The following is a 13,633-nucleotide window of genomic DNA, read 5'->3' on the forward strand; positions in this document are numbered from 1 at the left end:
TGTTGACAGCTTCATTTACACCCAAACTAGACTGTGTTTGACTAAACTGTGAAATGGAATGTTTTAGGGCAGCCCAGGCTCTCTGGTTGCTGTCCAGTTTTCCTTGTTTCCACTTTACGTAGATGGAGGGAGAGAGAAAAGAAATGTGTTTACACACACAGATTAGACTTGGACCACAAATGCTGCTCAAACACATAAAGAAGCTTGAGTAGTATTTGCATCACACCAGTGCTTCTGATCTGAGAAATATGGGGAGAGGGACAGGGGAATGAACGAGCTGTTTTAATCCCAAAGAAAATGAACAGAAATAAAGTTCAGATTGATTCTGGACATGGAAGTAATGAGCTAGAAAGCCCCTGCCCTAAGCTAGTCAAATCAATGGGCCAAAGACAGGTACTTCTGTGGGGGTGCATAACTTTTTCTACTATGTATTGATCCCAGGCCTGAATTCACTCATTCTGATCAGTAGGCACTAATTATCCACACCTTTAAAAATATCTCTTTGTTTTTAGAGAGATTATACTCCCTTACCTCTGTTTCAAAGTTATCTCCAAACATACTCAAGGATTTTTTCTGTTTTATTTCACTACGATGATCATTTAACCAGCTCAAGAAGGAAAATGGCTCCATAACAGAAATGGAATTCAGTGGGAAAGGTGCTTCTTTCAGGAGTTCATCTGTAAGTAAGGCAGGGGGTTATCAGTGATACTTGCTTCCCTTGCTCTTTGCAAACATTTTAATTGAGGGATCAATTTACAGACACTATCTAGTCAAAAGTCAGTTCTAACAATAAGCAGTGCTATGGTCATTATCAGGACTTTTTGAGATTGCAAGATGCATATGTTATTTGTGTGTCTTTATGGAGTGACTTCAAAGATGTTGTCAGAACTGTGTGTTCAAACAGTATGCAATACACTACCTAGTTTCCTGGCATAGTCCTCATTCTCTTTCAGACCACCTTTTGCACTGGTAAAATATGATGTATCATCTCTGAGCCTTTGCTCATATCATATCCCTCTAAAAGAGAATTTGGGCCTATATTAAGCTTATTCTACATGTCTCACATAGATGGTACTGGCTTTTATGTTTCTTCTCCTCTATGTTTTTCCTCTCCCATGTGTCCCCTGTTTTTAAATACATTGGCCACAGTGAATCAAATGGATTAACATAACCTACAATTTAATACAATTTATTTTTTGGTGGTGTTCTTGGAGCATGTAGTGGTTTTTGGTTTTGGTAGCTGGATTTAATTTCCAGTAATTCTCCTTCCTAAATAATTTGATTTAAAATAGCTGGAGGGCTAATTGCAGTATAGCTGGCAAAATTCATGCTGCATGTTGCTGGTATACGAAACGAGCTGTAGTTATTTACCAGCTTACAGTGAAGTACAGAGACAGAGCAATTACCTTGGTGATTCTATGTAGTTCTGAGATGCCATGGGGGAACACCCATTGAGTAATTTCAAGCAGTAATGCCAACCAGATGCTGGAAAAACTCCCTGGATGGTTTGATCCCAAATGTATTGTGGTAATAAACCTGCAGCCAAATCTTAGTCTTGGTGCTAGTAATAGAACTGCTCTTCTTTAAGCACCACTGTATTCATTATGCAATATTCTTTTGGTGCTGTTCTAATGCTGAATTTGACTGCTCTGCAGTGTTTTGTACCATTCCAGTTTTTCATCCAAGACTATTTGTACACAGTCTATGAACAATATGTGAGAGGGTCAGTGCATGCAGGGGATGGCAGTGTACTGAAGATGCTGTTGATGCTCATGGGATCCCAGTAAGCACTGAGTACATCCATGTCCAGATAATCTGGGTGGGATCTTACTTCCTTTGTTGTAGAAACAAAATTTTGCTCTTCAAATTTCTTCTCCATTATTTTGGGAGGTTCCGCCTGCTTAACCTACTGTGGTCTCTTACCTCATCCATGCTGTGATTTTGTGATATTAAAATAATTATATTTTTAAAAGTAATTTCTCTTGACAATGCCACTTTCAGGAAGTTCTGAAAGTAATCTGAAAAGATCTGTACCAAAAGAAAACATTTTGTGTTTGAAATCTTTCTTCTTTCTACTTTTAAATTATTTAATTCAAATATTTTAAACAACTTTTACTGAAAAGCAAACTCATAAAGAGAAACTAAGGATCACCAAGGGAAAAAAGAAAGTCTTTATATTAGATGTATTTTTTTCTGAACTTGTAAGCATTAGCAAGATCTAATCTTGAACATTCTATATTTTGTTGTCTGATAACACTAAAATGCAATGTTAACGTATTTGGTGATTTAGTTTTGGTGCTTTATTTTTCTCACTGCAATATCACTGCTTGGCGTTTTTTTCCTTAATTTTCACAGGTTCATCAAACATCCTTTGGAGGTAATTAGGAACACATACACATTTTGTCCTTAAATTATAGATACAAGCAGATGAGGCTGCAGCGGAAAATTGCTTTTTTTGACTTGGGACTGATGTAAAACAAAGGTCTAAAATATTCTGATATGTGTTCACACACAGCAGAGGAGGAAAAGAAAATTAATCAGAAATTTTATGAGAAGGTACTCAGTGGAACAGTTGATCCAAAAGATATTAAAATATTTTGTTCTATTAATAGCTGAAATCATTACCAGCTGTTTTTGCTTCATTTTGCTGTCAGATTTAAACTCACCATTTGAATTCAGAAATGTTTCTTGTCGTTTAGGAATACAAGAAAGTTACCTGTTGGTAGAACTTTTTGCTAAAATGCATGTCCTAGTTGAGAGAGGTAGAAGGATTTTTGGTGGTGGGTTTTTGCTCTTAAAAAAAAAAATATATGGATGTTGGTAGGATTAGAGACAAATATTGAGATACCAAAAAATACTGAGATGCTGTGAGTATCCTGCTCAATTTGGGGAATATTTCTTCTCCACAGTTTAAGAATTTTAGCATCAAGCTGACAAGTAAGTTCAGATTTTATATGCTGGAGAATGAATAGCAAAAAGCTGAATCTCATGGATGGGCATTGTGGTGTTTTATGCAAGGAGAACTGTGAATGTTCCCCCTGAGTTGCAAAGAACTTGGGGTAAAAAAAAAAGCCAAAGTACTTGTTTATATTTTGACCAAGAAGCAACACAAATGTAACAACAAGGAATCTAAGTTTGTAGTCTAAATTCTGTCTGATATTCTCCATAAATATGATTTTGTAATTTTCTCTTTCTGCTGGTCTCTGGCTCCAGTTGCCCTGATCAGCTGGGACAACAGCACAGAGTGGCCTGTGCCTCCTCGGTGCCAATGTAAAGTGAAATACATCCTGCACTTACTATACTGTCCTTTCTTGCTTGTGATAAACAGCCACCCTCTAGCAGTTTCATTTACTTTCAAGTAAGGGTGGACTTTTCTTTATTTAGATTTCAAGTTCCTCAGTTTAAGAGCTTTTTTTTGACACTTGTCTTATCAGCAGGCCCTAGCCTGTGATGGGGTTTTGGCTTAATAATACCTTTGATGTTAATGGCACTTGCTGAGTGACAGCATAATGGCCTTTGAAAACTGTGCTTGCATGGAATTAACCTTTTAGTGTGACCTGGTACGATGATTTGATTATCTATTACTGTAGAACAAATGAGAGAGTGCTGTGGTGATGAGGTATGTGACAGATGTGTGACATTATCAACAGACTACTTGACTGAGTCCTTATTTAACCCTGCTGCTGATCCCTTGCATGATGCCAAAAGCTGTAGGTGTCCTAATGCTTGTGAACTCCAGCTAACAAGCTACAATGAAGAGGATCCAATCTCTTGCAGTTCCACATTTATTGGAGTTGAAGCCTGGTGCTTCTAAAGGGACTGAGTATTTCTGATCAGGCAAATGGCTTATATTTAGATATTGTTGCATATATTTCTGTGTAGCCTGTACGTTTGCTTTCAACAGTATCTGAGGAAGTGCAAGCCTGTTTCTGCAGTTCTGTTCTAGCAATACTGTGAGACAAGGAGACAACATGTTTAATGATGGTAAAGGTAAATATATGCCAGTAAAATACAAAAAATGGCTCTTCTAAGCTAGACAGCTAATAGACTTGTGTAGCTTTTTCCAAGTAATATAACACTATGTGGAACATCAAATCTAATATTTTCTTATATTTTCAGACATCCATTTAAAGGTTCAATACTGAAGTCCATTTAAGCAGATCATTACTATTAAAAATTTATATCACAGCAATGTGTTCTTTATGGGATTATAGTTTTTTTCTGGTTTTAATTACAATGTGATGATACCATGTTAAGCTGAAAAATGTCGTGTTTACTGAATGAGTTTGTAAATATTTAAAAAAGGAAATTACAGGTTTTAGAGGAACTTGACTTCAGTTAAACAATACTGAGACTGAGAATATTAAATTGGACAAAGAAGGAGAGAACAGCTTGCAAGAAAAGAGCAATTTGAATGTACAAGTAGTTTAGCCTCAACAGAGACTGCCTAATTTGAGCTTGCTGGGACTACTGTGTTTCTGATGCAATAAAGAGAACAGGTAAAGAAAATTGCCACTGACCTTCCAGGTGTATGTGGCTGATTTGCTTAACCCACATGTAACATGGAAGGCCCCCCTTCCCTTCCCTGGTGATGCCTCTAAGCTGTCTTGTCAAGAAATCAAACTGTCTCATTCTCTTAGCCCTACTATCCCCAAGCTCTTCCCATAGCTCTTGTTTCTTCAAGATTTGTTCAAAGGAAAAGAACAATAAAGCACTTGAAATATATCAAAATAAGGTCAACTGATTGCATGTTGGCTTTATGAAAAACTCTATCTTTCAGTGATGTGTCACCCTTCATTTGTAGACAGAGCATTCTAGATGGAACAAGGTTCAAATCTTTAAATCCCCATATATTCTTACTAATTATCCCACCATCCCGAGGCCCTGTGCTGCCTCAGTCTCTCCCTACATGCTGTGCCCCATCTCCATGCAAGGATGTGACACAGTCCATTACAAATTGTGTCTCCCACAATAGCAGCAGCAGACATCATTCTAAGTGGAGTGATTGAATCCTGTTTTTTCATCCTTTAACTGATTGTAAAATGGTCCAGACTACAGATCAAATTATTTTAAAATTATGTACTAATTTATTTTTGTACACTTTCTAATCATCATTTCCATGTCTTCAATCCTATAGCATAATGAATAATTCCAATGATAGAGTTTTGCAGCATTTCACATTTACTGTCAATGCCAGTAATAATACATTCCCTAGGATGTTTTTTCACATATTTGCCTACCTATTGCCTTTCTATTAAAAAGTCTGGTTTATTCTCCAAGTTAGCAGAAATGTCAATGAGACTAGCAGGTTTTTAATACCTCTGCAAATAAAACCAGTGAAATAAGGGACATAATTTCAGACATCTGGGCTTTAGCCCAGTCCATATAAAAATCCAGAGTGAAAGCACTGAGAGTGATTACTTTGAGGGTTGTTGGTTCATTTGCCTGTTGTAGAATGTAGATGCAGAAGCATTTAGTTGAAAATACAGCACTCACTTGGTGCAACCATACATTTCCCTGTGTAACTGTATTTTTTTTTGTAGCTTGCCCTGAGAATTGTCATGACTGCTAATTTATTACTTGTCCATGTAATTATTTCTAGGAATATTTTTCTTTGTGTCATTAAATCTATGCTGGGAACTGAACAACCTTTTTTTTTTTTTTTTCTAATTGAAACTAACAAGTTTGAGAAAACCTTTGAAAAATATTTTTGTTAAAAAAAGAAATAAAGCTTTTTCAAAAGGAGATGTCATCAGCCAGAAGGAAAGGAATAAATTAAACAACAACAACAACAAAAAAAATCACTCTTTATGCCATAATTATTTTTAAATGTTTTTCATGATCTAGCTAGGTTATTGTAATTAAGAATGACAAATTGTATTAAGAAATGCTGTCCACTTTTCCAATCCTAACATAAAGAATCTTAATTCTGTTTCTGAATCTGCATTTTATAAATTGGGGCATTTCATTAATCCTCTTTGTATGTAACCTCAGTTTGCACAGAATAGGAATAGGATACTTCATTATAGCAAGAGTTGAGAGCTCACTCTTGGTGAGACAAGGATTTTTGGTGCATGTGTGAGCTATTAACACAAAATAACCTTAGAAACACTAGTGAAATTGTCAGACGAACTCCATTAGTGAGTTTTCTGTTTCAGATGTTGCTGTCTGGGGAGCATTTAAGAACATAAGGAAGAAAGAAGCTACTTTATTAGATTGGACATACCTGCTGTGAAACTGCTGAGCTTTATAGCTTTTAAATATTTCTTATTTGTTTCACAAAAGTCTGAACAGAAAGGAAAAAAGCTCTATAGGGCATTTCTTCCTATTGCTCTGATAGGTTTATTATGTACATTATGCACTATAGGTATGTATGAGTCAGTAGTGTCTTGGTTCATATAGTGAAGCATTAGGAGAACTTCCAGAACCTACAGTTTATGTTCTGTCCCTCTGTGAGGAGGCTCACTTGAGAATGCTGTGGGAGAAGCAGCTTTCTTCCTGAAGACCTTGTTTGGTTTTTTTTTTTTGTCTTTAGCTGCCCTGGGCTCTGGGAGCGTTATGAACCTTTTGGCTCCAGCGAATGTGCAGCCTGCAGTCCTGGGTCTTGGATGTTACACTGTAGTTTGGAACTAAAAACCCTCAGTAGAAGTTTTCATATGGAAAATTATAGCAGCCCTACTCTAGATGTTGTAATCATACTTTATTTCTGCATTAAATAGTGCTGACTTAGGTTGGTGTGTCTGAGTAGTTCTTTTTCATTCTGAACTCTGTACTCATTAGGGACTGGTGTCCTCATTCAAATATGAGAGCAGAGGAAACAGATGAAAACAGTGAGAGGTAACATGCTTATAAGAATTGAAGGGTTTTATTATATGGTTCTATCCTCTTCTTCCACCAACACAGCCTTTGTAGTTTAGGTGCAGCTTCGGGAGAGATATAAACATGACTTGGAAGTTACTTAAAGGATCTATATATGACAGTCTAAAGATGAACAATGTGTTTATATGGTCATCTTTGCCAGAAGAAAGCAATGAGGATGATATAGAAAAGGGGAAGATTCACATTGTTGATAAGTTACAGAGATGGTGTTGTGGGGAATTGTACAATTTTGCTTAGTCTAGACAGTTCAAAATGATAAGTCACTGTATTGGTTAGTCCTTAATATCTAAATGCTCATATACTGTTTTTTTTTTAACACAAGTACTCATAGCAGAGAGAAGTACCATGTTACAGAAGAGAAGGAGTGATCCATTTAGGTGTGTTGGAAGTCCTTTAAGATGAGAGTAAAGAGAATTAAATAATCAGTTTTCTAAGCAGATACATAGCAAATAATATTTATGTTCAAAATTAGCGTTCTTTTTTGAAAAAAAAACCTCACAGAGACAGAGTCTTTAGAATTATTTCAATGTACTTAAAACAGGCAGGCACAAATATTTATAGTTATTTGAAGTTCAAAAGCACGGCCCTGTATTTGCCCTAGTGCAAATGCAGAAGGAATTTCTTCCTGCATGTTTTTAGTTTTCTGAAATAGTTTTAATTGAATTAACATTGCTCACTAGCCAGTTAACTGAAAACAAGAAAAAAATAAAGATCTGCTTGTTTTTATATATCAGTGAAACAAGACTGAGCAGCAAATACTGTCTATGGAGGTTCACTGGATTAGCTACAGAGGATGACTATACAGAAGCCAATTTTTATAGTGCTGAGTTTACCCTTATAACTTCTATAATAGCACTGCTGAGACCACAAAACATTTACAGATGCCTAGGCTCTATGGTAACCCCTGCTCCACTGACTGAAGAAAACACCTAATTTTTCATGTTCATTCAATTCCTTGGGTTTTGTTTGCTCTGAATCACAAACATAAAATTGCCCTGGGTTCTAACTGTACTAACTAGATTCTTAGTCTAGATTGAAAATCACCCTAGATACACCAAAGATCAATGACAGTTGTTCTAGTGAAGTCACTATGGGACTGATTTTCTATTGTATAATTGTATGTTCACTCACAATAAAGCTTGTTTGGGAAATAAAATTTAATTGATAATTAGAAGTAGATTAGTTTGGATAAACAAATTCCTGATATTCTACCTATACCATTAATGTTCATGAGGTTCATTTTCAAACACACCTAACTGTAGAAAAAAATTTTACTGCTGTTTTCAAATTACTCCTAAAAGAAGTCGGGATTATTGCAGGCATGGCAGTTAGAGCTTTTGAGCTTCTGGATACTTCTGCAAAGAATATTGAGCCATCACTCTTTATTAGAATCAAGGTTTCTCTGTCTGAACCATCTTTTTGTCCTCTTGGATAGAAAAATAGGATGAAATAGTTAACACTGGGATAATCCTGCTCTCAGGCTGATTCAACTGAAAGTAGTGAGACTTATTTTGATAACTATGATTCCTCGTGTCAAAAAATATTAAAAGTAACCCAAACCAGCCTGTCTTGAGAGTTCCCTGTATAGCGTATATCTTAAAAATATTCTCCCTTTTTGATAAAAAAAGGGGAGAGTATTGTCAGGCTTTATTTCTGCACATAGAAACAAAAGAGTCTAGCAATAAAATACAAAAGTTTCAGGGAGGATGCCTCAAGTAAGGACTGCATGAAATAAATATTTCTGATTATATTTTTCCTAATGGCATTTGAGTCCCCTTTCTTCTCTTTCTTTATACATTTCGATTGCCCTGCTTTTGGAGGGACTTTCCCTGCTATTGGCTAAGATAGGAACCATAAATAAATCAAGAAAAGTCTGGCCTTAGGGTTTGTTTTTTTTTTTCCCCTTTGTTTTTCAGAAACCATTGGAGCTTGATTGATTCTATTTACATCTTTCCTCTATGAGTGAGCTGCAATCCAGGATTTCTTTGAAGACTTTTTTTCTCATTTTTATTCCATTTCTCTCTAAGAAGGTGAGGCACTAGTTCAGACTTATGTGGAGAGGAACCTAAGAGTGCTTCAGCTGGCACTTTTAAATTGAAGTAATTCTGGATTTTCAGAACTGAAAAAAAAGGGCTGAAAGGCCATCCTCTGCATAAGCCAGCTCAAACAATGTTGACATATGTATTGAGTAAAACATCACGGCAACTGGTAGCTTGTTATGTTACAAATGTCATGCTGGTTGCTGAACTCTAATTCTTAAAAGAAAAAAGAAAGGAGAGCTGCTGAGGAAATAATTATATCAGCTGGGTATGCCTTCAGAGTGAACATATTACCATCTTCTATCTCAGTCAAACTGTTTTCTTTTCTTTTAAACATCGTCACTGAGAGTTACAGGAGCTATAAACTAAAACTTTTGTAACTAAAATTGTTGGGTGTTTTCCTCACACATAAGATATCACTGAGATGTTGGGTTATTTAGTGTCCACAAAACCTGAAAATTGGAAAAAGAAAGCTGTTCCCCAGGCTGAAAACCTGCCAAGTAAATTACAAGGAAAGAGCTTCTGTACTAAATTTATCAATAACAGTTTCTCAGAATTACTTGTTTAAAAAACAGGTCTCAGGATATATTGTAGCTTCTGATTGATTGTCAGGTTTAATCTTTAGCCCTAATTTTCTGCAAAAATATTAATAACATAAATCTTTGATGTTATTTTGTTTCTGCCCTGATATTATTAATTTGTTATTGATATTTAAACTCTTAGCCTGGTGAGGGATGCTTATTGCAAATCACTGTATAGGACAAGGATACTATGTGTGATATGGTATTTTTTTTATTAGAGCAGCATCTAGAGGCTTCATCTGAAATTATATTTCCTCTACTAAACACTGTATGAACACACAGTGAGGCAGTACATGGACTACATAGCCCTCACACATTCCGTGCAAAGAAAACCCCCAAACCACCAACACCCAAATGTTGGTGACATTCTCAGACTAAAACAGATTTTGACAGTGCATAGAAATAAAAGTAAAATCTTGGAGACAAGATCTTTTTATTTATAAGAAACATGGAGTCTTTCCCTGAAAATTACATTTCCCAGTCAGTCAAAGAGCCAATGCCTAAAGCTGGTTCAGCAAAGTTTTCAGGCAGGGTTTCTGACTGCTTTACCATTCTCTGACTGCAAGGGCTTTAAGGTTGCTATCCCATGCAGAAGAATCTTCTCTTAACTTTATGTTGGCGACAATGTTTTAGTAAATTATTTTTAAGAACTTTGATATTCAGGCAAAGAACAGCTTAACCCAATTTTAGAATTTGAGTAAGAGCTTTGTTCTGTAATTGACTGAGATGGCAAACAGTGACTTTTTGGGTTTTTTTTAAATGCTATCAAGCTGAGAAACAGGATAGATGTAGAAATAACATTTCACTGAAGCTTTTGTCTCTCAGAGTAATTAATAACAATCATCTTAAGATATTTAAAAATTGATGTGGAGATTAAGGACAGCTGATCCAAAAACCTTTTAGAGAGGGAAAACTAAAATTTCTCTTGTTGCAAGAGCTATGGAACTCAAGTTTTGAGTGTGACTGGAAGATGACATTCAAGTTGGCCATGAGGTCAAGAGTAGCATAGCTGGGTGCAGTGCACCTGAGCCATACATCCATTTCTTGGTTGGTGCAGGATGTCCCTCAGTTGCCAGCATAGATGAGACAGCAGAGAGATTTGAAAGAACAAACCTAGCTAAGCAGTGAGATTGACGGAGCTGGTTAGCATTTGGCTAGCTGCAGGAAGGAATCTCAGGCTCTCTTGGAGATTACACTGGCAGCTTCTGCTGTTCTTACGAACATTTTCCATGTGCAAACTAAGAGCCTGGTAATGTCATGGAGACTTTCCAGGTAGTTCTTGCAGCAGAACTGATCAGGTTGCACCAAGCTAAAGCACTTCTAAATAGTCTATGGAGCCTGTTCCTGCAGGTGCAGAAATGGCTGTATAGGGTGGTCTTTTGTACATAATTAAGACATAAGGGTGGTATTTTGGGCATAGTTTATGTTATTCAATAGCAATGGATCATGCACATGCTGGTTGCTCATTTAAAGCTGTGGGCCAGCAGGATTGTATAGTTTCAGCAAGACAAATTTCACACTGAAGATGCTGTTGCAATATCCTTGCAATTGAGGCTTTTGTTGCCATGCAGAAAAGCACCATCATATTTTAGAGCTCTGACTCCTAAAGCCAAAACTAATAACTTTGCTTTCTAGAAGTCACTTTCTCTGTTTTGTGTCTCTTTCCAACAGATTTAAGTGGAGTTACAACTGGAGCATTTGTTCCAGTGTGGAATTTACAATCACTACCCACAACAGAGACAAAATAAAAATATGGCATGACAGCATGGAAATAAAATGCTAAACAGATCAGACCTGAAGGAAACTAGAATAAGCTGGTTTTCTCTAGGCTTCCCAAGAGTAGATCACAGTTATAGGTAAAGGAGTACAAGTAGGTATAAAGTGTATTAATTCTACTTGTAAAAATCTCTTTATGGGCTGTCAGAAGTGAAATTTTGTTAGTATAAGACTTAACAGGCATGCAAGGATAGATAGTAGCATTTCACATTAGTATAGTTACCTGATAGGTAGATGGCATCACATGACCAAGCAAGATGCTGTTGGTAATCATTTCTATGGAATTTCCTTGTGGTTGGGGCAATTAAAGGAATTTCTTTCCAAAATAACTTTAATTTATACAACCAGAAAGCAAAACAGGTACTTATTTTATGTGGTGAGAATCACTGCTCTTCAATCAGCAATTGTTCTAATTTTGAAATTAATTTGTATTACCTGGGTTTGGTTTTCCAGTTTTATATTGCCTTGAATTGAAAAACCTGTAATAGTGAACATTTAAACAGACATTAAAAAGTTGTCCTGTAGGTTAACAAAGACTAGGCAGTAATACTGGCCAGTAAGTTTTCTGCTGATAATGGAAATGCCAAATCCTCAGCTACTATCACATGTATTCAAGACTATATCTATTTTACTGACAGAGGATTTGTCTGAAAGTCCTACAAGATTAATATCACTAAGCATTTCCTTTGTTCACTTTTAATAACTGTTTAAAACACTGATTAATGACATTCACATGTTTTGTAGACAGTAGCTCTCTACCAAATTTGCCAGAATCCTGATCATGCATAAATAATATCAATTAAAAGTATTTAGATTAAAGCAAGAGTGAAAGAAGCCTTAAAGCAGTTCAGTGATTTACCTTGATAAGAGCATTAATCAGTGTTAATTTTTCACTCAATTCTTTTTGCACTTAGAAGCAGTGTGCTACGAAGTTTACTGGTTCAAAAAAGTGAGTTCCAGAAGGATGTGAGAAATACTTGATTTCTCTTTTTTAAAAAAAATCTGATTTGATGAATTTGGGGCATACAAGACATGATTAAAAATTTATAGAGCAGCAATTAACTTTTAACAAGTCTATGTAAAAGGCAGCATAAATAGCAAATTAATGGCATAAGCCACAGGCTGACAAAAATCTACAATATAATTTAATTTTTTAAAATATTTATAAAGGAAAAAGCTTACTCTTGAATTATTGGTGCAAGTTGGGTGCCGAGATCTTCACAATGAAACCATTTTTCAAAGAGGACATTAGTTGATTCTCCAACATAGTATCTAATAAAGTAAACACATTAGTCAATCCTTTTATTAACAACTGATCAGGCAGTTTCAGTCTTTTGAAGAAAATAGCTACTCAATGTTGTATAAGAGCAACTTATTATCAAGCCTTGTGTACTTCATTCTGAGGAATGATTTCTGAGGAAAGTTTCCGTTTCCCTGGTTAGGTGACTTGGCGGGGTCTTCAAACTTCTGTGGAGTGCCTTGTAGTTCTGTTGATCAACCATATATCACCCAATTCCTTCAACCTTTCCCTATTTCCTTCTGGAAATGATTGCTGCCATCATCTCTTGGGAACAATAACTTTGACCTTGGATGTAGTTACTGCAAAAAAAAAAAAATCTAAAAGAAAACCTGGACCCAAATACCATTTCCAGCAATTGCTTCCATGCAGCTATGACATAAATTTGATAGAGTCAGCTTGCTTAATGCCCATGCATGGGCTGATAAGAAAACAAGGTGGCTTATGGTTAGTGAAAAATAGATGGTTTTCAGCTACACAGATTTGGGATGTGTTTGAATCACCCCTCTGAAGAGGAATTTAGTGCTTCATGTGCTTTAGTTTCTTGTCTTAACAAATAAATAAATTTTGGTGAGGTCAATAAGCCAAGGTTGTATGGAGTCAATCTATGGAATGACAAATACAGAATTTACAGTCAGATTTTTAAAAGACTCTAAGGAATGGTGCTCCAGTCCTGTCACTCTTATTGTCAATGTTTTTAAAAAGGTCCTGTGTGTCTTTTAGGTTAAAGTTACTGGAATGTGTGTCTGAAGAGAAAACAAAACTTATGTAATTATCCTGTCCATATCTGTATGTTCATGTCTGTCTTATGTATCTATACATATATGGTCCAGAAATTTTCTAAGTGCTTCCTGGCTCCTCAAGTTTTGCAAAAAGAACATACACTGAAAAGAATAACAGTATCTATACCTCCAATTTAGAAAAAAGTTGTGCTGCCAGCACAAATTCTGAACACAATCTACAGAGAAGATTGCTAAATATGTCTTATTTGGTACAAATAAAGTATCCAACAGTATGACTAACATCAAACTTATTTGGTTTTGTGATTATTTGACATAGAA

General features: G+C 35.9%; 1 protein-coding gene and 1 long non-coding RNA gene across 2 annotated transcripts in view; one reads left to right on the plus strand and one right to left on the minus strand.

Annotated features, from left to right (window-relative positions):
* Positions 1–13,633, plus strand: part of LOC116183367 (uncharacterized) — a 32,337-nt gene that overhangs the window by 12,548 nt on the left and 6,156 nt on the right. The gene's annotated exons all lie outside the window — the stretch shown is intronic.
* HAAO (3-hydroxyanthranilate 3,4-dioxygenase) overlaps positions 1–13,633 on the minus strand; it is a 33,805-nt gene that overhangs the window by 3,455 nt on the left and 16,717 nt on the right. Inside the window, exons 5-7 of the mRNA XM_021526429.2 lie at positions 12,458–12,547; positions 11,711–11,754; positions 532–677 (exon numbers count right to left, since the gene is read on the minus strand). Coding sequence (XP_021382104.1) covers positions 532–677; positions 11,711–11,754; positions 12,458–12,547 — 280 coding nt within the window. The remainder of the gene's footprint in view (positions 1–531; positions 678–11,710; positions 11,755–12,457; positions 12,548–13,633) is intronic.

Source organism: Lonchura striata, chromosome 3, assembly GCF_046129695.1.
Source record: "Lonchura striata isolate bLonStr1 chromosome 3, bLonStr1.mat, whole genome shotgun sequence".
NCBI classification, from domain to species: domain Eukaryota; kingdom Metazoa; phylum Chordata; class Aves; order Passeriformes; family Estrildidae; genus Lonchura; species Lonchura striata.